General features: G+C 46.7%; 1 protein-coding gene across 1 annotated transcript in view; it reads right to left on the bottom strand.

Moving 5' to 3' along the window:
- Positions 1-21,743, bottom strand: part of vipas39 (VPS33B interacting protein, apical-basolateral polarity regulator, spe-39 homolog) — a 51,434-nt gene that overhangs the window by 14,124 nt on the left and 15,567 nt on the right. The window contains exons 9-14 of the mRNA XM_070877580.1: positions 20,464-20,497; positions 14,356-14,458; positions 9,309-9,336; positions 6,563-6,636; positions 5,035-5,110; positions 3,084-3,218 (exon numbers count right to left, since the gene is read on the bottom strand). Coding sequence (XP_070733681.1) covers positions 3,084-3,218; positions 5,035-5,110; positions 6,563-6,636; positions 9,309-9,336; positions 14,356-14,458; positions 20,464-20,497 — 450 coding nt within the window. The remainder of the gene's footprint in view (positions 1-3,083; positions 3,219-5,034; positions 5,111-6,562; positions 6,637-9,308; positions 9,337-14,355; positions 14,459-20,463; positions 20,498-21,743) is intronic.

The raw sequence follows: 21,743 nt of genomic DNA, 5'->3' as shown, positions 1-21,743 counted from the left end.
GCCGATGCTTGATGCTATGGCAATACAATTAAACTATGTTTGACCCTGTAACAAAATTATGACAATTAATAAAATCTACCCAAGTAATGGAAGGTTGGCCTTTATTGCAAGAGGGATGGAGTATAAAAGTAGGGAAGTCCTGCTACAACTGTACAGGGTATTGGTGAGGCCACAACTAGAGTACTGCGTACAGTTTTGGTCCCGTATTTAAGGAAGGATATACTTGCATTGGAGGCAGTTCAGAGAAGGTTCACGAGGTTGATTCCTGAGATGTAGAGAGGATGTTTCCCCTCATGGGGGAATCTAGAACTAGGGGGCATAATTTCAGAATAAGGGGTCGCCCATTTAAAACGGAAATGAGGAGGAATTTCTTCTCTCAGAGGGTAATGAATCTTTGGAATTCTCTACCCCAGAGAGCTGTGGAGGCTGGGTCTTTGAATATATTTAAGGTGGAGATGGACAGATTTTTGAATGATAAGGAGTCAAGGGTTATGGGGAGGGGTGGGGAAGTGGAGTTGAGGCCAGGATCAGATCAGCCATGATTTTATTAAAATGGCAGAGCAGTCTCAAGGGGCCTACTCCTGCTCCTATTTCTTATGTTCTTATGTCAGGTACATTTTAAATGCTTAATCTTCTGATGGTATTAATCATTGATGTGTTGATAAAGAGACGTTAGTTTGTGTATATCTGTGTCTGGCTTAATTCTTAATGACTCGGGCAAGAGGAAAAGAGCTAATTTACTCCCTACCTGCATGATTCCAACATTGATCGAAGTGATTTGTGTAAGAACATAAGAACATAAGAATTAGGAACAGGAGTAGACCATCTAGCCCCTCGAGCCTGCTCCGCCATTCAACAAGATCATGGCTCAGCTCCACTTACCTGCCCGCTCCCCATAACCCTTAATTCCCTTATTGGTTAAAAATCTATCTATCTGTGATTTGAATATATTCAATGAGTTAGCCTCAACTGTTTCCTTGGGCAGAGAATTCCACAGATTCACAACCCTCTGGGAGAAAAAATTCCTTCTCAACTCGGTTTTAAATTGGCTCCCCCGTATTTTGAGGCTGTGCCCCCTAGTTCTAGTCTCCCCGACCAGTGGAAACAACCTCTCTGCCTCTATCTTGTCTATCCCTATCATTATTTTAAATGTTTCTATAAGATCACCCCTCCTTCTGAACTCCAACGAGTAAAGACCCAGTCTACGCAATCTATCATCATAAGGTTAACCCCCTCATCTCCGGAATCAGCCTAGTGAATCGTCTTTGTACCCCCTCTAAAGCTAGTATATCCTTCATTAAGTAAGGTGACCAAAACTGCATGCAGTACTCCAGGTGTGGCCTCACCAATACCCTATACAGTTGCAGAAGGACCTCCCTGCTTTTGTACTCCATCCCTCTCACAATGAAGGCCAATATTCCATTTGCCTTCCTGATTACCTGCTGCACCTGCAAACTAACTTTTTAGGATTCATGCACAAGGACCCCCAGGTCCCTCTGCACCGCAGCATGTTGTAATTTCTCCCCATTCAAATAATATTCCCTTTTACTGATTTTTTTCCCAAGGTGGATGACTTCACACTTTCCGACATTGTATTCCATCTGCCAAACCTTAGCCCATTCGCTTAACCTATCCAAATCTCTTTGCAGCCTTTCTGTGTCCTTTACACAACCCGCTTTCCCACTAATCTTTGTGTCATCTGCAAATTTTGTTACACTACACTCTGTCCCCTCTTCCAGGTCATCTGTGTATATTGTAAACAGTTGTGATCCCAGCACCGATCCCTGTGGCACACCACTAACCACCGATTTCCAACCTGAAAAGGACCCATTTATCCCGACTCTCTGCTTTCTGTTAGCCAGCCAATTCTCTATCCATGCTAATACCTTTCCTCTGACTCCGCGTACCTTTATCTTCTGCAGTAACCTTTTGTGTGGCACCTTATCGAATGCCTTTTGAAAATCTAAATACACATCCATTGGTACATCTCTATCCACCATGCTCGTTATATCCTCAAAGAATTCCAGTAAATTAGTTAAACATGATTTCCCCTTCATAATTCCATGCTGTGTCTGCTTGATTGCACTATTCCTATCTAGATGTCCCGCTATTTCTTCCTTAATAATAGTTTCAAGCATTTTCCCCACTACAGATAACATTTTTATAAAATTGTTCTCAGGATGCTGGCAAGCCCCCATTTAATGCCCGCCACCAAGTACCCTGAGAAGTTGGTGGTGGAACTTTCCCTCGAACCACTGCAGTCCTAGTGGTGACGGTGCTCCCATAACAGTGTCAGGTAGGGAATTCCAGGATATTGACCCAGCGACGATGCAGGAACGGCGATATATGTCTAAGTGGGGAACTAGGAGATGATGGGGGTTCCCCCGATGAGGCTGCTCGTGTCCCTCTCAGTGGTAGAGGTCACAGGGCAGGGGCAGGTAACATACCTTGATCTGGGTAATGTAAGGCAGTTCAAGAGAGCTGAACTTTAGGTAACTAATAAAGCTTTAGGGTGGAAGGTAAATCTCCAACTCTATCTCTGACCTGGAGTTGAAGGGAAGGGGTTACATAGAAATATAGAAAATAGGTGCAGGAGTAGGCCATTCGGCCCTTCGAGCCTGGACTACCATTCAATAAGATCATGGCTGATCATGCAACTTCAGTACCTCATTCCTGCTTTCTCTCCATACCCCTTAATCCCTTTAGCCGTAAGGGCAACATCTAACTCCCTTTTGAATATATCTAACGAACTGACACAATGGGCCGAATGGCCTCTTTCTATGCTGTAAATGATATCTTTAGACCAGTGCACCTTTATTGATATACCACGCACAACAAGCAACATCCTGTGCCACTGCCACCCAGCATAAATAACTATTTCTGCATGTATTTATTTTGGAAGTGGGGTGACCTAAATGTGTGCCTGCACTGAAGGCATTGAAAATAGTGGCACTTCCTCAAGGCGATAGTTGATCTGGTCAAAACATTGCAAAGCAGTCTCCCTTGCACCATCACCCTCACTATGACCAACGCACGTGCACAGAGACGCATATATAACTTCTGGCTGAGAAACAATGACTCACATCGGATTCCCCGTAATGATAGAAGCAGGAGTAATAAAGTGTAGTCACTAGCGGCATGTGCATGATGGAGGCCTTCCTGGGATGTTTCCTGAACACCTCCATTTGTCCAGACGCCTCAATGCGTTTGTCGTTCTCCTGAAAACCCCAAAACAGAAAGGTGCGTCACCTCCGATCTCAAAACCGGTTACCAACCTTCTCACTAATACAACCAGGGTTAGGGGGGCTAGGGTATGGTAGCATAGTGGCTATGTTATTGGACTAGTAAACCAGAGGCCTGGACCAATCATCCGGAGGCGAGAGTTCAAATCCCACCACGGCAGCTGGGGGAATTTAAATTCAGTTAATTAAATAAATCTGAAATGAAAAGCTAGTGTCTGTAATGGTGACCATGAAACTACCAGATTGTCACATAAACCCACCTGGTTCATAGAAACATAGAAAATAGGTGCAGGAGCAGGCCCTTCGAGCCTGCAACACCATTCAATATGATCATGGCTGATCATGCAACTTCAGTCCTTTAGGTTGTTTGACAGTAATTATGACTGATCACACATTATAAATTCACTTACACCTGAATGCACCAGCCCTAACTTTTTCTGCTGTGTTTAGAGAGTAACTATTGGGTAAGTGCTTCACACCCTTACATTGATTTCAATGCCGAGTCTATGGGTGAGGTACTATTGTAGTGCAGTCTATGGAAGAGCGAGGTAACTCGGACTGCAACTTCTGAACTTCCGTGTTTAACTGCACTTGTGTATACTCCGGAAGTTGCTGTCCGATTTACTCCATAATAATGGTGAGCGCTATTAACCTCACAGTTATTCTCAATGCAAAATCCAGGCCATTAAAGCAAGACTCATACACCAGAGCCTAGAAATTACGCAATGTGATACTAGCACACAAAAGCTTAGTGGGTTCTTACAAATTTATTTCACCGCCATTTTACCAAACTCATTAAGCGGAACCAAGCAGCCGAACAAGTGCTGTACTGGGCCCATTGGTGCCCTCGAGTGAAGGAAGGGAAACAGGAGCCAGAGTCCTCATTCCTGATTGATATCCATTGATCCTTTTAGAAAATGAAGGTGGGTGGTCATCAGACTCGGCCATGGGAATAGCCTGGAGTCACACGTGAAGAATGTCCATCTGTTGAGATCAGAGGGCATCTGCCACTGATGGAACCATCCATCCCCTGGCATTAGTCTGAGTGAGGAGAAGCTTCACAGCGTAATTACTGGCTGATCACAAACAGGACAGCTCTTCCAATAAGGGAATCATGCAGGACATTATGGTGGGGAGGTGGGCCAATGGTGGGTTATGAGGGGGAAGGGGACCAATGGTAGGTATGGGGGGAGGGGAGCAATGGTGGGTTATGGGGGAGGGGGGGGCAATGGTGAATTATGGGGGGAGGGGGACCAATGATGGGCGTGGGGGGGGCCCAATGGTGGGTTATGGGGGGGGGGGAAATGGTGGATATGGGTTGGGGGGGGGGGAAAGAGAGAGACCAATGGTGTGTATGGGGGGGGGGGGGAAATGGGATGACCAATGGTGGGTATGGGGGGGGAAAAGAAAGACCAATGGTGGGGGTATGGGGAGGGGGAAGAGAGACCAATGGTGGGTATGGGGGGGGGAAAGAGAGAGACCAATGGTGGGTATGGGGGGGGGGGGGGGGAATGGGACGACCAATGGTGGGTATGGGGGGGGGGAAAGAAAGACCAATGGTGGGTATGGGGAGGGGGAAGAGAGACCAATGGTGGGTATGGGGGGGTGGGGGAGACCAATGGTGGGTATGGGGGGGTGGGGGGGAAAGAGAGAGACCAATGGTGGGTATGGGGGGGGGGGGGGAAAGAGAGACTAATGTTGGGTGGGGGGGGGGGGGTTCCAAATGGACCAATAAAAATGGTAACAAAATTAAATTTAGAGAACAGCGAAATATGTCAGGATTGCCCCTTACCTCAATAATGACCTGTCTGTCCAGCAGTGTGTAATGGTCTTGGACAAACGCAACATCATCGGTGGCAAATGGAAGCCTAAAGAGAAAAACATGAAGATACAGCAAACCTGGAATGACAATGGAGAGCGGCCCCTCTCTGTAGCCACATGCCGTTTCAACAATCACCATCACCCAGGGACTTGAGGTTAACCAGCTCCCCAGTGCAAGGAAGAAGTGAGCGGTAGTTGCCACAGAGAACACTTTTAACCTCAGCTTCTTTTACAGTGATCTATATTAGGGAGCATTGGAAAGAAAAAAAAGACTTCCATTTATATAGTGCAGAAACTTCTTGCAGAAATGCTTTTTTACAATTCTTTACACGTTACTTACAAGTGCAGGGAGCTGCTGCTACAGTCAGCCCATAAAACAGTCACATAGTACACAGCTGGATCCACCTCCTGCTGCCCCCTGGCACCGTGTGTTAGTGTGTCAATGCGTGACGACGATTGCTGGAACGAACTCACCGTGCCCTAGTCTGTCAATGTGCTTCATCACCCCACTGCTTCAGCCACAAGTAAAAAAATGAAGCTTGGGTGTTGGGGCTAAGCTGCCCGCTGCATTTGCCTGCCCGCGTAATGCAAGAATATTCAGTCCGTCTAATCTAGCTGACTGTACATTACGAGCTGGCGGCAATCTGTGCCTGGGGTGACCCCGACATAATACGTCAGAACAGGGCAGGGGAAAAAAAAAAATCAGAGACGAAAGCATTCTCTGCAGGGTTCAAGGACGGCCCCAGGTTTGATTCCTGGTCAGTGCTGAGTTAGCGGATACCAGCCGGGAAGTGGTAGAGGGAGCGCTGCGATTGGTAACAGTGCATCTGGGGGACGAGGGAAAACAAAAACAAGGGTACCCAAAGCAACAACTTCTTGCATTTATATAGCACCTTTAACCTCGGAAAAAACATCCCAAGTGCTTCACAGGAGCGTTATCAAACAAAATTTGACACCGAGCCACATAAGGAGATATTAGGGCAAGTGACCAAAAGCTTAGTCAAAGACGTAGGTTTTAAAGAACATCTTAAAGGAGGAGAGGTAGAGAGGCATCAAGGTTTAGGGAGGGAATTCCAGAGCTTAGGGCCTAGGCACGGCTGCCAAATGGTGGAGCGATTAAAACCGGGGATGTGCAAGAGGCCAGAATTGGAGGAGAGCAGAGATCTCAGAGCTTTGCAGCACTCAGTGGGCCCTGCTGGAAAGCTTGCGCGCTTATAGGTCGAGTGAGGACGGGATTATGATTGGGCTCGATCGTAGCGTGCTCGACATAGCCCGTCAACATTCACTGCCTCCACACACACACACACACACACACGTGGGTGAGGTACTGGATGACAAGGACACACAGAGCCACACCCCAGCAAGGGGTCGATAGCTGCTGGAAAGGAGGAGAGAGAATAGAAGACAAACACACCTTGGGTAGGAATTATCAGCAATTACCCGTGCGGATAGCCGAGCTTCCATTCAGCTTCTTGTTTAAATCCCTTCGGAACACTTACTTGATGCAGTTCTTTAAATATTCTGTTTTTTGCACTTGGCCTTTGATATTCAGATGTTCCTTGTAGTGCAAGAGCTGCAATAAGAAATTAAGCAATTCTAAAAAAATAACTGTGCTGAGGTACAACGGCAGCTATTGAATCGGAGGATTATTCGATGTCTCTTGTGAATTTGCTTCAGACGACACGGAAAAACGTTTGGCACCAATTTAACAACTGGACGCTCGCAAACCAAAGCACTCCCCACACACCGCGGAAACAAGAGAAAACTGCAAATGGTGGAATTCTGGAAAAACATTGGAACATTTTGGAAAACACGAGCGGCACCAAAGAGGGAAAAAATAAATGAGTGTAAACGTTTTATCAGTGCCGATGAAGCATCCAGATCTGAAACATTAACGCGACCGTTCTCTCTTCAGAGGCTGAGGGATCTGTTATGTATTCCCTGGAACCCCCCATTTTTACCTCAAGGTTTTTGCAGACACTTTCCCTCCGCTCCACCGCCACCCCTCCGCAGTTTGATGAGTGGCGCCCAGGTAACGATCCTGGGGGTGGGAGGGAGCACAGCATGGTACTTGAATGTCACGTCAATTTTAAGACCGCATCACTCGCCACTCTGAAAAGTCACTCAGTAATGCCGTGGGGCGTAAGTACTGTACTGCAGCAACTCGCTTCTCAATAGCACCTCCACCACCTAGAAGGACAAGGGCAGCAGGCACGTGGGAACACCGCCACCTCCAAGTTCCCCTCCAAATTACACACCATCCTGACTTGGAAATATTTCGCTGTTCCTTCATCGTCGCCGGGTCAAAATCCTGGAACTCCCTCCCGAACAGCACTGTGTGGGAGCACCTTCACCACACGGACTGCAGCGGTGCGAGAAGGCAGCTCACCACCACCATCTCATGGAAAATTAGGGATGGGCAATAAATGCCAGCCTTGCCAGCGACGCCCACATCCCTGGACAATTGTTTTATAAATCACAACGGGCCAGAAGTGTATATTGGGGCTGTAAAATAAAAGGTTTGCTGGAATACACTCAATTATATCCAGGCCAGATATGATGGAAATCCAGGTTGGGGGGTGGGGGAGGGCAGGAGGAAGAGGGAGTAAAACTAATCCCTCATTATCGCAACTCTGGGCCTGGGATTCAGATCAGGCCCTGACCAGAGAAGGGTTGGTCTACAAAAAAAAAGTAGCTTTCCATAATTGAGCAGTAGGTGGGGGAACCTTACTCGGAAAGACCGCGCAGGAACTGGAAGGGTGACTTGAACAGGTTAGGTGAGTGGGCAAATGCACGGCAGATGCAGTATAATGTAGATAAATGTGAGGTTATCCACTTTGGTGGCAAAAACAGGAAGGCAGATTATTATCTGAATGGTGACAGATTAGGAAAAGGGGAGGTGCAACGAGACCTGGGTGTCATGGTACATCAGTCATTGAAAGTTGGCATACAGGTACAGCAGGCGGTGAAGACGGCAAATGGTATGTTGGCCTTCATAGCTAGGGGATTTGAGTATAGGAGCAGGGAGGTGTTACTGCAGTTGTACAGGGCCTTGGTGTGTACACACCTTGAATATTGTGTAGTTTTGGTCTCCTAATCTGAGGAAAGACGTTCTTGCTATTGAGGGAGTGTAGCGAAGGTTCACCAGACTGATTCCAGGGATGGCAGGACTGACATATCAAGAAAGATTGCATCGACTAGGCTTATATTCACTGGAATTTAGAAGAATGAGAGGGGATCTCATAGAAACATAGAAAATTCTGACGGGACTGGACAGGTTAGAAGCAGGAAGAATGTTCCCGATGTTGGGGAAGTCCAGAACCGGGGGTCACAGTCTAAGGATAATGGGCAAGCCATTTAGGACCGAGTTGAGGAGAAACTTCTTCAGTCAGAGAATTGTGAACCTGTGGAATTCTCTACCACAGAAAGTTGTTGAGGTCAGTTCGTTAGATATATTCAAGAGGGAGTTAGATGTGGCCCTTACGGCTAAAGGGATCAAGGGGTGTGGAGAGAAGGCGGGAGTAGGGTACTGAAATTGCATGATCAGCCATGATCTTATTGAATGGTGGTGCAGGCTCGAAGGGCCTAATGGCCTACTCCTGCACCTCTGTTTCTACGTTTCTATGAAATATCACACCAGGGCAGCAGAGCTCTCATTCGCCTGAGGTCTGAGGTCACGGCACAGTGTTGATAAAGTTATAACATCTCACCCACGCTGCAGTAAACCTGGGAATGTTGGGCAGGCAAGGGCAGGGGGAGCTCTTGTGTGCATTTATTTCTACTGCACTCTCGGGATGTGGACGTCACTGTCACGGCCAACATTTATTGCCCGTCCCTAGTGCCCTGAGACATTGGTGGTGGTGGGCTGCCACCACCTTCTTATTGAAGTGTTGCAGCAGTTTAATACAAGGTCAGAGGGCAGTTAAGAGTCAACCACGTCGGTGTGGGTCTGGAGTCACATGTAGGCCAGACCGGGTAAGGACGGCAGATTTCCTTCCCGAAAGGACATGAGTGAACCAGCTGGATTTTTACAGCAATCCGACAGCTTCCTGGTCACTTTTACTGATACCAGCTTTTTTATTTCCAAATTTCTTTTGAACTTGAATTCACGTTCTCTGGATTACTAGTCCAGTCACATAAGCACTACACCACCGTACGTACCCCTAGCAGTTACTGGGCACGATAAGGGACTGCTCGAGTGGATCAGACAGAGCTCTATCTGTATCTAACCTTCAGCATACTTACTGCAGCCTCTTCTGTTCTCCCCAAAGCCCTGCATGGAAAGAAACATAATGTATGCTGTAATGTCACTTTGCATACCCACATGCAGAACATAGTTTTCTTGATTTAACGGTTATTTCTTTACCTATTTCTGAAGTAATCACTTAAGAACGTAAGAAATAGGAACAGGAGTAGACCATACGGCCCCTCGAGCCTGCTCCGCCATTTAATAAGATCATGGCTGATCTGATCATGGATTCAGCTCCACTTCCCCGCCCGCTCTCCATAACCCCTTATCCCCTTATCGTTTAAGAATCTGTCTATTTCTGTCTTAAATTTATTCAATGTCCCAGCTTCCACAGCTCTCTGAGGCAGCGAATTCCACAGATTTACAACCCTCTGAAAGAAGAAATTTCTCCTCATCTCTGTTTTAAATGGGCGGCCCCTTATTCTAAGATCATGCCCTCTAGTTCTAGTCACCCCCATCAGTGGAAACATCCTCTCTGCATCCACCTTGTCAAGCCCCCTCATAATCTTATATGTTTCGAAAAGATCACCTCTCATTCTTCTGAATTCCAATGAGTAGCTGGATTTGCCTCCACAGGTGCTAATCTAATTTAATTCCCCAATCTCCCCACCCTGCAGTGGTTACTGAACAGTGATCAGGAGCAGGAAACCTGGCTAATTCCCCCCCCCCCCCCCCTCCACCCCACCCAGAGGTTACTGGATGGCGCTCGGGAGTGGGAAACCTGGCTAATTCACGCTGCCTTTCCCATCAGCGAGGCCCACTCAAGCACCCGTCGGGCTTCCCCGCTTCAGATCAGTTCACTCAGCCGAGACTGGGAATCAAACCTGGTCTAACGTGCTGCTTTCTTTATGTTTGGCATTCTCTTTGTTGTTACACGAGGGAGAAGGATAGCCTAGCCTAGAAACAGTTGAGTGAAAGAGAGAGATGGAATTACAGATCGCCCTAGCAACAGCCAGTGTTCATGTTTGAAGCAAGGCCTTGGGATGTTTATAGTGGTGCCAGCACTGAACGTTTAGAATATAACTGTGATGATCACAACAACAAGGGCACATGAGAGATTGTAGAGAAATGTAAACTTGTGTGCATAAGAATCGGCTGAAGAACTGTGCATTGACCAGACTCATCATCATCATAGATAGTCTCTCAAAATCACTCTAAAAGTGAGTTCTCAGGAATTACATAGAAACATAGAACATAGAAAATAGGTGCAGGAGTAGGCCATCCGGCCCTTCGAGCCTGCACCACCATTCAATAAGATCATGGCTGATCATTCCCTCAGTACCCCTTTCCTGCTTTCTCTCCATACCCCTTGATCCCCTAAGCCGTAAGGGCCATATCTAACTCCCTCTTGAATATATCCAATGAACTGGCATCAACAACTCTCTATGGCAGGGAATTCCACAGGTTAACAACTCTGAGTTAAGAAGTTTCTCCTCATCTCAGTCCTAAATGGCCTGCCTCTTATCCTTAGACTGTGTCCCCTGGTTCTGGACTTCCCCAACATCGGGAACATTCTTCCCACATCTAACCTGTCCAGTCCCATCAGAATTTTATATGTTTCTATGAAATCCCCTCTCATCCTTCTAAACTCCAGTGTATAAAGGCCCAGTTGATCCAGTCTCTCCTCATATGTCAGTCCAGCCATTCCTGGGATCAGTCTGGTGAACCTTCGCTGCATTCCCTCAATAGCAAGAACGTCCTTCCTCAGATTAGGAGACCAAAACTGAACACAATATTCCAGGTGGGGCCTCACCAAGGCCCTGTACAACTGCAGTAAGACTTCCCTGCTCCTATACTCAAATTCCCTTGCTATGAAGGCCAACATACCATTTGCCTTCTTCACCACCTACTGAACCTGCATGCCAACTTTCAAGGACTGAGGAACCATGACACCCAGGTCTCGCTGCACCTCCCCTTTTCCTGACCTGGACATATATTGCTGCTCTTGGTACGTCACATTTAGTGCAAAGTCGAACAAGACTCCTAGGTCTCTCTCAACTCCATTCTTATCTATTTCAACACCATTCATAAAGTATGCCTGTCATTGTTTTTCCCTCCATATGTACTTGTCTGAATTCAATTTCACCTGCCACTGTTCTGCCCACTCAAATATTATGTCTGTAATTTCTGAGCTGTTCCTGCCAATTCCACTCCTCCTCCTAGTTTGGCCAATGAACAATGACAGACAGATAAAAACCCAAGCCAATTTGTGTGTGGGGGGGGTGGGGGGGAGAATCTGATTAATTCCTCTCAGACCATCTCGGCGATCAAAACTACTCCAGGAAATCATTCTTGCCCTAAATTCCCTGCAGTACCTACTTTTTGTAAGAGACAATGTCCACCCCAGCCAGAAACGGGTCCAGCTGTAAATCTGACCACTTTGCATTGAGTTTTTGAATCTAGGTCATTAATGTAAATTAGAAAAAGCAGTGGTCCAGCACCAAGCCCTGTGCCACCCCACTCAGTACTTCACTGCTCCCACTCCAACATAACTACTCCAATGAGTACTCATTAACTTCTATCCTTCAGTCAGTTGCTTATCCATTCGCAGGGTTTACCCTGAATTCCCACAGGTTTCAGTTTAATTAATAGCCTTTCGTGTGGAACTTTATTAAAAGCCTTTTGAAAGTCGAGGACCACCACAATATAAGGCTTAAGAACATAAGAACATAAGAATTAGGAACAGGAGTAGGCCATCTAGCCCCTCGAGCCTGCTCCGCCATTCAATAAGATCATGGCTGATCTGGACGTGGACTCAGCTCCACTTACCCGCCCTCTCCCCGTAACCCTTAATTCCCTTATTGGTTAAAAATCTATCTATCTTTGACTTGAAAACATTCAATGAGCCAGCCTCAACTGCTTCCTTGGGCAGAGAATTTCACAGATTCACAACCCTCTGGGAGAAGAAATTCTTTCTCAACTCGGTTTTAAATTGGCTCCTCCGTATTTTGAGGTTGTGCCCCCTAGTTCTAATCTCTCTGTCACAGGTGGGACAGGCAGTCGTTGAAGGAAAGGGTGGGTGGGGAGTCTGGTTTGCCCCGCACACTCCTTCCGCTGCCTGCGCTTGTTTTCTGCATGCTCTCAGCGACGAGACTCGAGGTGCTCAGCGCCCTCCCGGATGCTCTTCCTCCACTTAGGGCGGTCTTTGGCCAGGGACTCCCAGATGTCGGTGGGGATGCTACACTTTATCAAGGAGGCTTTGAGGGTGTCCTTGAAATGTTTCCTCTGCCCACCTGGGGCTCGCTTGCCGTGTAGGAGTTTGAGTAGAGTGCTTTCTTTGGGAGTCTTATGTCGGGCATTCGGACAACGTGGCCTGCTCAACGGAGCTGGACGAGTTTCCACACCTCGGGAGCCTACTATCAGCAAGGGCAGACAACGACAACGGGGTCCAACACCACCTCCAGTGCGCCAGCGCAGCCTTCGGTCTCCTGAGGAAGAGAGTGTTCGAAGATCAGGCTCTCAAATCTGGCACCAAGCTTATGGCCCACAGGGCTGTAGTGATACCCGCCCTCCTGTATGGCTCAGAGACGTGGACCATATATAGTAGGCACCTCAAATCGCTGGAGAAATACCACCAACAATGTCTCCACAAGATCCTGCATAATTCACTGGGAGGGTAGACGCACCAACGTCAGTGTTCTCAACCAGGCCAACATCCCCAGCATCGAAGCACTGACCACACTCGACCAGAGACTCATCATCATCATCCTAGGCAGTCCCTCAAATTGAGGATGACTTGCTTCCACTCAAAAAATTCACAGGTGTTTCAATGAAGGACCTAATATTCCAGGTCCTGAACTACATCCTGAAGGGTGGAAGATGCCTGTGCGTGGATTTTTTTAACGTGTGGTGGCCATTGCACAGCAGCCACCACACGAGCTTGACAGAGCTAGGTCTAAGTCCAGTGGCAAGGATTAACCAAGATGACTGGAAACCAGCTCTGCTGCACGGACCTAGTGCACACACATATCGCAGTGTGGGCTGGCCCGTGCTGCCCGTGGGTCCTCGCCTCTTCTGGGCCCTGAACTCTTGCCTCTCCTGGGCCCACGATCACATCCCTCTACAATCTCTCGCCGCTCCTGCAGTACCTGCCCACTGTATTGCTGAAGCTGGGTTGTGCACCATCAGGGCACAGGGACACAGTTGCACAATCGTGGACATCCAGTTTCCCCATCACTCGCCCAGAAATCTGTCACAGCTTGTCTTGAGAAGCCCAGGCAAAGGCAGGACGCCATCCAGAAGTCAAAATAGTCGGGGAGATGAGGGGTTAAATTGGGAATTAACGGTCACGCATCAACCAAATGGGAAATTATGCCCAAGGTTGGGTTCTACAACACAGAGAGGCCGTTCGGCCCATCATACCCGTGCCCTCTCTCTGTCCGAGCTCCCCTTCATAGTCCCCTTTCTCCCATTTGCCCGATTGCCCACGGTCCCTTTTTCCGAAAGATCCCACTCCCCATTGTGGGTTCAAGTCTCCACTCCAGGGACTTGAGCACATAGTCTACCATAGACTACCATGTAAGGCAATGCCAGTTCCAGTTTGATAGGAGAAGTGTTAAGTTTTAGAAAAGAGAAACGTACAAGGATGAGCTCATGCTTACATTCAAATCTGCTGCCAAAACTCCACTTGTAAATTGGGTTATACTCTGAAGAAATTATATTCTGCTTTTAGATTGTTTTTTTATGTTAAAATAGAAAAAATCAAGTTATGATAACCATAAGACTGAATTCGTTACTTCTCAAGTGAACAATGGAAGATTATTTAAAACAATACCCTTCCCCTTCTTTGCCCCCTCCCCACCCACACAGCCTTGAGGGGACTGGGGATGGGAGTGGCAAGGGGGGGGGGAGGGGGTTTGTCTAACCTCCAGTCCCTTTACCTATTAACGTGCTGTTTTCACTACTGACCATTCTCTCCTTTTCTGCGAGATTAGTGACAACCTGCCGAATAATTGTATTGTGCCTTTATGTTCTATTCTCTTTGCATTCATATTCTAAAATCAAAAATAAATACACTAACGAAAAATAGAAAATATAAATTACTTGATCATCTCCATCAGCAGTTTCTGCTCCCCTGTCTCTTTTAGATAGTAGACAAAATGTTGTAAGGCGACTTGTCTGTATGCCAGCTCTCGAAACAATACTTCTGTAATACACACACACATATTTTCTGATAAGCACGGCACATTTCCAACACAAAAACCACATTTCTAAGTCAAATTGCTCTGTCGAGGGATTTCACAATAATTTAAGAGCAACATTCTTGCCCTCGGTGGGGGGGTCTTAAGAAAACAGAAATCAGAGAAGTTTAACTTTAAAAATGTATATTTTAGTTAATCTTCATTGTGTTAGATGTAAAGCCATAAGAACATTAGGAGCAGGAGTAGGCCATTCAATAAGATCATGCAAGGCTGATCATCGACCTCAACTCCACTTTCCCGCCCGATCCCCATATCCCTCGATTCCCCTGTAGTCCAAAAATCTAGAGATCTCAGTCAACCACTGAGCCTCCACAGCCCTCTGGGGCAGAGAATTCCAAAGAAAGTGAAGCAATTTCTCCTCATCTCAGTCTTAAATAGCCGACCCCTTATCCTGAGACTCTGCCCCCTGGTTCTAGACACCCCAGCCCGGGGGAAACAACCTCTCAGCATCTACCCTGTCAATCCCCCTCAGAATCTTATATGTTTCAATGAGACCACCTCCCATTCTAAACACCAGAGTGTGTCGGCACAATCTACTCAATCTCAAACCACTGTTGTAGCACAAGAGGATGCCATTTGGCCCATCTCAGCTGTGCCAGCTCTCTGAAAGACTTAGTCCCATTGCTCTGCCCTTTCCCCAAATCCTTTAAAATGTTTCCTTTTCAAATATTTATCCGCTTTCCTTGTAAAAGCTACTATGGATTGTGCTGCCACTGTTTCTGGCCGTGCATTCCATGTCGGAGGACACCATATGTCTTTTAACTGTGTCTGTTGCAACAGGCTGAGAGAAGTTTACAGCGTAGAACGAGGCCAATCGGCCGACTGGGTCGGTACAAACTTTTTGCAAGAGCAATCCAAAAAATAATCCCACTGACCTGCGTTTACCCAATCGTATCTTTCTCTACTTCAAATATTTATCCAATTTTCTCTTAAAAAGATGCAAGGACCTCTCTCTATCTCAATCACTCCCTCTGGCAAAGCATTTCATGCTCTAATAACTCCCTGCATCAAGAAATTTCTCCTGGTTTCTCTCTTCATTCTCAGTGACAATTATAATTTAATGACCCTAGATCACGGTTTTCCCAACCAGGGGGAATAATCTTTCCTAATTTGCTCCGTCAAAAACCCTTCATAATTTTAATAACCTCTATTGATTCTACTCAGCCTTCTCTGCTCCAATGGAAGTAGCTCTCAGTATTTCTAGTGTCTGCTCACAGATTGATACAGCACAGGCACATTCGGACCATCGTGCCTGTGCCCGATAGTTTCCCTGGTGAATCGACACTGTACGCTCTCCATGGCTTTATACACAACGTGGGCAAATCAAAACAAGCTAGGCACCGCAGCAGCGGAGGGCGGGAGCGGGCGAGGGGCCGAGGTCGGGAGCGGGCGAGGGGGCCGAGGTCGGGAGCGGCGTGGACAAGACCAAGGGAAGGCGTGGCACGAGCCAATAGCGAGGCTGTGAGGTGGCGAGGCTCACGTTGCGTACTATTAATTCCACGTAGAGAGAGGTCCTGTGGGTAGGAGGATGTTTGAGTTTGTGTGTATGTATTGGCAGAGGCGACCAAGCCTGGTCTCCAGTCGTCTTGGTTAACCCTTGCCACTGGACCAAGACCTTGCTCCGTCAAGCCCGTGTGGTGGCTGGTGTGCAACGGCCACTCCACGTTAAAAGAATTCACGCACAGGCATCTTCCACCATTTAAAATGAGTCACCTAAACACTCATTTTTTGTGTGGAAGCAAGTCATCCTCGACCCCGAGGGACTGCCGATGATGGTGATGATACACATCGGCCCAGAATTTGTGGTCAGTAGCGAAACGAAAGCATTCGCCGCTGTCCCCAAATTAAGCTGGGTACAAGGATCTTGTGATCAGTGTCAAGAACTTCGGGTTTTCCGATCTTCAATTCAAATCAACAGACGTTAATGGGGTCCCCTTGTTCGAGCTGCTGCGACATCAACAAGCTGTCGATGCAGCCAATCAAAGCGCAGAATTTCCACAGGCAGCGGACCAGGAAGTGGGTAAGCTCTTTAAATTGTAACTTCAAAAAAAATAAGAGAAAACAAACCAAAGGGGGAAAAGGCAAACCTGAAATAAAGATGGACGAACTTTAAAAAAAAAAGTTTCTTTTAAGTTTCTTAAAAATTTAAATTGTTATTCAAATGGGACAAATTCACACTGCACAACAAATAAAAGTAATTTTCCAGGCTCTTAACATTTGTTTAGCAGTAATAATGTTGTTAAACTCCCAGTTATACCTAATCCAACTGAGTCTAATTTTTAGTGGGGATTGTAACAGCGTAATTACCGTGGGGGAGCTGATGTTTTCATCAGTTTCCCTGATTTGGCCGATTACACAGATTGCCGGCTGTGTGTGGATGGTGGGGGAGGGGGGGGGGGGGGCACAACGCAGCATGTTTCGGAGCTGACAATGACAGACCCCCAACTTCGGGATTTTCCCCTCGCGCCTGCGCCAAATCCCGACTTTAGGGTCAGTTTCAGAGGTAGAATGATGGCAAACACTGCCAGTTCACCGACATCCCGGCCGAAGTTCCGGGCCAATATTATGTGGCTTATTTATTCTCGTACTCTCTGGGCACGATCGGCAATCCGGGCGCAAACTGCACTAGGTTTTCTGAATTGATTTGATGTTCGAGTTTCTGCTCAAACTCATTTGAATAAACATAAAATTGTCCGAACCACGCAATTGGGCAGCGTTTTAGTACGTTAATTTTGGTTTCATATTCAGTGATGTATTTAAGAGTGGTAACCTGGTACAGTTTTATTAATCCAGCTGAAATGGGTTTATGGCTTTTGGCTAAATGTCATTTTAAGCCACTGCCTGTAAGTAACCCAATTTTAAATAACTGTAAATGACTTTTAAAAAAACTACACAGAACCATTTAGTAGTAGTCAGTTTCTTAGTAAATTAAAAAATAATATTTAAAAGCTTTTAGAAGGTGCTTATCAGTGCTCTTCCGCCTAAAAATACTGCTTAAATTTAAGAGCCTCCTCGAAGGCCCAGAAACGGTGTAATTAGCGGAAAGTCGCCATGATAATTCAGTCGATCTGGTGAGGGGCTGGCTTCCAGCCAAAATATATTTTTAAACCTGTATTAAAGATCGTGGAATTTCAAAGAAGACTTGCATTTATATAGCGCCTTTCACGACCACTGGATGTCCCAAAGCGATTTACAGCCGATCAAGTACTTTTTGGAGTGTAGACACTGTTGTAATGTGGGAAAACACAGCAGCCAATTTGAGCACAGCAAGCTCCCATAAACAGCAATGTAATAATGACCAGATAATCTGATTTAGTGATGTTGATTGAGGGATATATATTGGCCTGGACACCGGGGATAACTCATTCCCCTGCTTTTCATCTAAATAGTGCCATGGGATCTTTTACATTCAAACCAAGTTCCTTTTCGGTGCAAATGGCGTTTCCGCAATCTTTTGTGCTGGTTTGGCCGAACTGCGCTGGAAATAACAGCACAACCTAGCGGAAACTGTTGCCTCTAGTTACATGTGTGGAGAGAGAATTGGCAGCGCCACCTTGGGCCAAAGCCAGAACAGCAATCTTGGAATATTAGTTTTGCATGCAACACTGCCATCCTGTGGGTGAAGCAAGAATAGCAGGCATTACCATTACTGTTAACCATTGATTTCAATGACTGGAGCATTGCAGCGTTACAAACTCAAGGGTAAATATACATTTATATTTGACACATCTGATGACGTGATTGGAGGTACTGGCTTGGAAAGGGTTGCTGATCCCAAGAGCTGAATTTAAGATTAAGGATCAGAGGTAAGGAAAGGGTGGTGAGAATATTGTCCGCATGAAGTACTCTCCCTCAACTTCTCTCAAATGGATGGAAATCCAGACCATTAAATACTTCCTGCCCGCTGCTGGCAACAATGTTCCCTTTCAGAAGTGTGGCAGCACGGCACTCTGCAGCTCCCTCGCAGCCGGCTCACCGGCTTTTAAATAGGAAAAGCCGCATGCCGTGGTATTTTTAATGGGCCACACAGCCCCTTAAAGGGGCCATACACCCCCAAAAAAATAACGGGAGCATTGGTCGGCAGACATCTTCATTGCCCGTGGCATGATTGGGAGAATGCTGACTTCAGTGAAGGGAAACACTGAAGGTCACAGACCTGAAACGTTAACTCTGTTTCTCGCTCCACAGACGCTGCCTGACCCGCTGAGTATTTCCAGCATTTTCCGTTTTTACTTCAGATTTCAAGCATCCGCAGTGCTTTTGCTTTGATTTTCTGGCCTTCTGACGCAATCGCTGTTATAAATGTCCCATTTCACTACCAAAAGCAGAGATTCGTGGGAAACTAACACGCTCTACACAAGACAAAGGGTTACAAACTATTAGGTAATGAAAGCAGAACTAACGGGATCTGGGACGGTGTAGTGCATTTGTGCATGGTCCCTTCAGCTCTGGGCCCCTGGCTTAAATCCTAGACTAATGGGTGAACATCTTTCTTCCCTTCCTCCTTCTATTTCTCACCTCTGTCAGACGCCTAAAATAAAAAATGTGCTTAGACAATCCAACCCTGTTCCCTGTAGGTACAGGCTGATAGAACAAACTGCCCACAATTCAGGCAAAGGAAAAATACTGATGCTGAAAATCTGAACCATGCACAGAAAATGCTGGACATACTCAGCAGATCAGGCAGCATCTGTGGAGAGAGAGAGAAACAGAAGTCACAGACCTGAAACGTTAACTCTGTTTCTCCCTCCACAGATGCTGCCTGACCTGCCGAGTATTTCCAGCAGTTATTTATATTGCTGCAGGGAGCAGCGCGTGCTGCTGCAGGAGGGCGACGGCTGACTGCAGTGTGGGCAGGTACAGCAGGGCGGCGAGGTCGGGGCGAAGGAGCGGCAAGAGTTCGTAGAGGGATGTGATCGGGGCCCAGGAGAGGCGAGAGTTCGGGGCCCAGGAGAGGCGAGGGCCCAGGGGCAGCACGGGCCAGCCCACACTGCGATGTGTGCACACTGGGTCCGTGCAGCAGAGCTTGGTCTCCAGTCGCCTTGGTTAATCCTTGCCACTGGACCAAGACCTAGCTCTGTCAAGCCACCGTGTGGTGGCTGGTGTACAACGGCCACCCCACGTTAAAAAAATCCACGCACAGGCATCTTCCACCTTTCACAATGTAGTTCAGGACCTGGAATATCATTGAGACACCGGTGAACTCATCCCTTTTCGGCGTGGAAGCGTCATCCTCGTTTCGAGGGACTGCCTAAGATGATGATGATGATGATGATATTTCAGTAAAAAAGCAATCGGACTCAGAGGCCACAGAGATGCTCGGTGAAAGAGGATCAAATTCACCGTTACTGCAATGGGGAGAGGAAGCCATTATTTAACCCCTTTCTCTTTTTCCATCCAATTTCTCCCCCCTCTTGACGCGTTGATTCCTTGCTGGGGTATAATCCCACCGGTGCCCACAGTAGCTCAAGTGTCCAAGTATCTGGAGTTAGGTCACAGATCATCCACAATCTCACCGAATGGCAGAACAGGCTTGAGGGCCTAAATGGCCCTAATCTTCATGTATGACCCTAGAGAGTGAATTTCAGTGAACTGTTCAACTGTGAAAGCATCACAGCTTATCTGTCTCAGCCTGACAGGGGTCACTGGACAGCGATGAAGATCGGGACTCATGCCAGGCTCACCCCCCCTTCCCCCCACCCACCCTCCCTCCCTCAGTAACATACAAAAGGTTGAAGCCAATTGTAGCTCTCATCACTCAGAGATCGCATTACTCACTACGGAGCAGGGATTGAATATGGGTCTGTATAAGCACAACTACTTAGGACCTTAGGCAGCTGAGCTACTGGGAGAATGAGGGACCTTGTTAAGACAGAGTAGACGGGGCTTTATATTCTCCTCAATTCGGGTTCCAGTTGCTACAAACAGAAATCGTACAAGAACAAATTACCTTTGCTCAATGTTTTCTTCAGGAATATCAAAACCTGTGAGAATAAAAATAACAAAGGTTTTTGCAAACATAGACTCTGATGTGATAAGCATTAAACAGATAATTCACCCTCCTCCATGAAGATAGTCAGTTCAATCTTCCTTATAATCTATAAGCAAGTCATTAAGAGAATAACGCAGGGTGAGAATATAATTACTCGATTTATGTGCAAAATACTAAGTTGGGAGGACAACCTATATTATGATTGACTAATCATTTCACATTTAACTGATTATAACATCCAACTTGGAAACCAACTGATGGCTATACCAAGTTTCTTAATTCAAAAATGCTCATCGTCAAACTGATGGATCATTTATATTTCTATTTCTATTTCCCAGCACTTGTTCATGCTTCTTCCCAAGCTCGACCATTACAGGCAACGTTTCCTGTGAGCTGCACTTTATTCTGCGCAGCCTGTTTCTTTTAGTGCACAGTCCCTATAAATTTCTACACAAGCAATTTACATTGTAAAAGCCAGTGAGCGGGACCTTGCAGATTACTGCCCTAGAAAGTCCCCAACTGACCTGCTCCCTGAAACAAAGATTAATCTCCTGGTCACACACGCGAACAATCCGGGAGAAAATTTACAGGAACATTTCCTTCCCTAGTTTCACTCTGGCCAGACTCACAACAGACAATCGTGACCAGGATGCAATGTGGCCTGGCGCATGCACGCTCTGGTAAAACTATGCGATGGATAGAGCTGTTTCTGCAGTGCAAAGGACTGTGGGTATTGCAGCCGCCATTTTTTGACCGATTGCCGTATCGGGCGGGGCAGCTGGGGGCGGGAGATCATGTCATGAAACCTCCCGGAATACCTTCCAATCATTGTCGGCAACCCTACTCCAATGTTCCACCACTGTGCGTTGACAGCTCAGTGACAACTTTCCCTATGATTTCCCCCACCCAGGATACATTCCCTTTCCAGTGCAGCCCTGCTGAGCTACATAGAACTTTACAGCACAGAAACAGGCCATTCGGTCCAACAGGTCTATGTCGGTGTTTATCCTTCACATGTGTAAGATATAGCCTAGAACGTCGATACAACTATTTTAGTGTACCATTAAGCCAAGTGCCCACTTTTGAAAGGGCACAAAAATCCACAAATTAACTAAAAAACATTAAAGGGAACCTTGACAAATCAAATTAAATTAAAATGTTGTTCCCTGTTGAAATGATGCACTCCAGTCCCTCCAGCGTCCACTTCTCATGGAAGGCCGCGAGCGTACCGATAGATA

The sequence above is a fragment of the Pristiophorus japonicus genome, chromosome 4, assembly GCF_044704955.1.
Source record: "Pristiophorus japonicus isolate sPriJap1 chromosome 4, sPriJap1.hap1, whole genome shotgun sequence".
Lineage (NCBI taxonomy): Eukaryota > Metazoa > Chordata > Chondrichthyes > Pristiophoridae > Pristiophorus > Pristiophorus japonicus.
The sequence above is the reverse complement of the archived record's forward strand: the minus strand, read 5'-3'. Positions and strand labels throughout refer to the sequence as shown.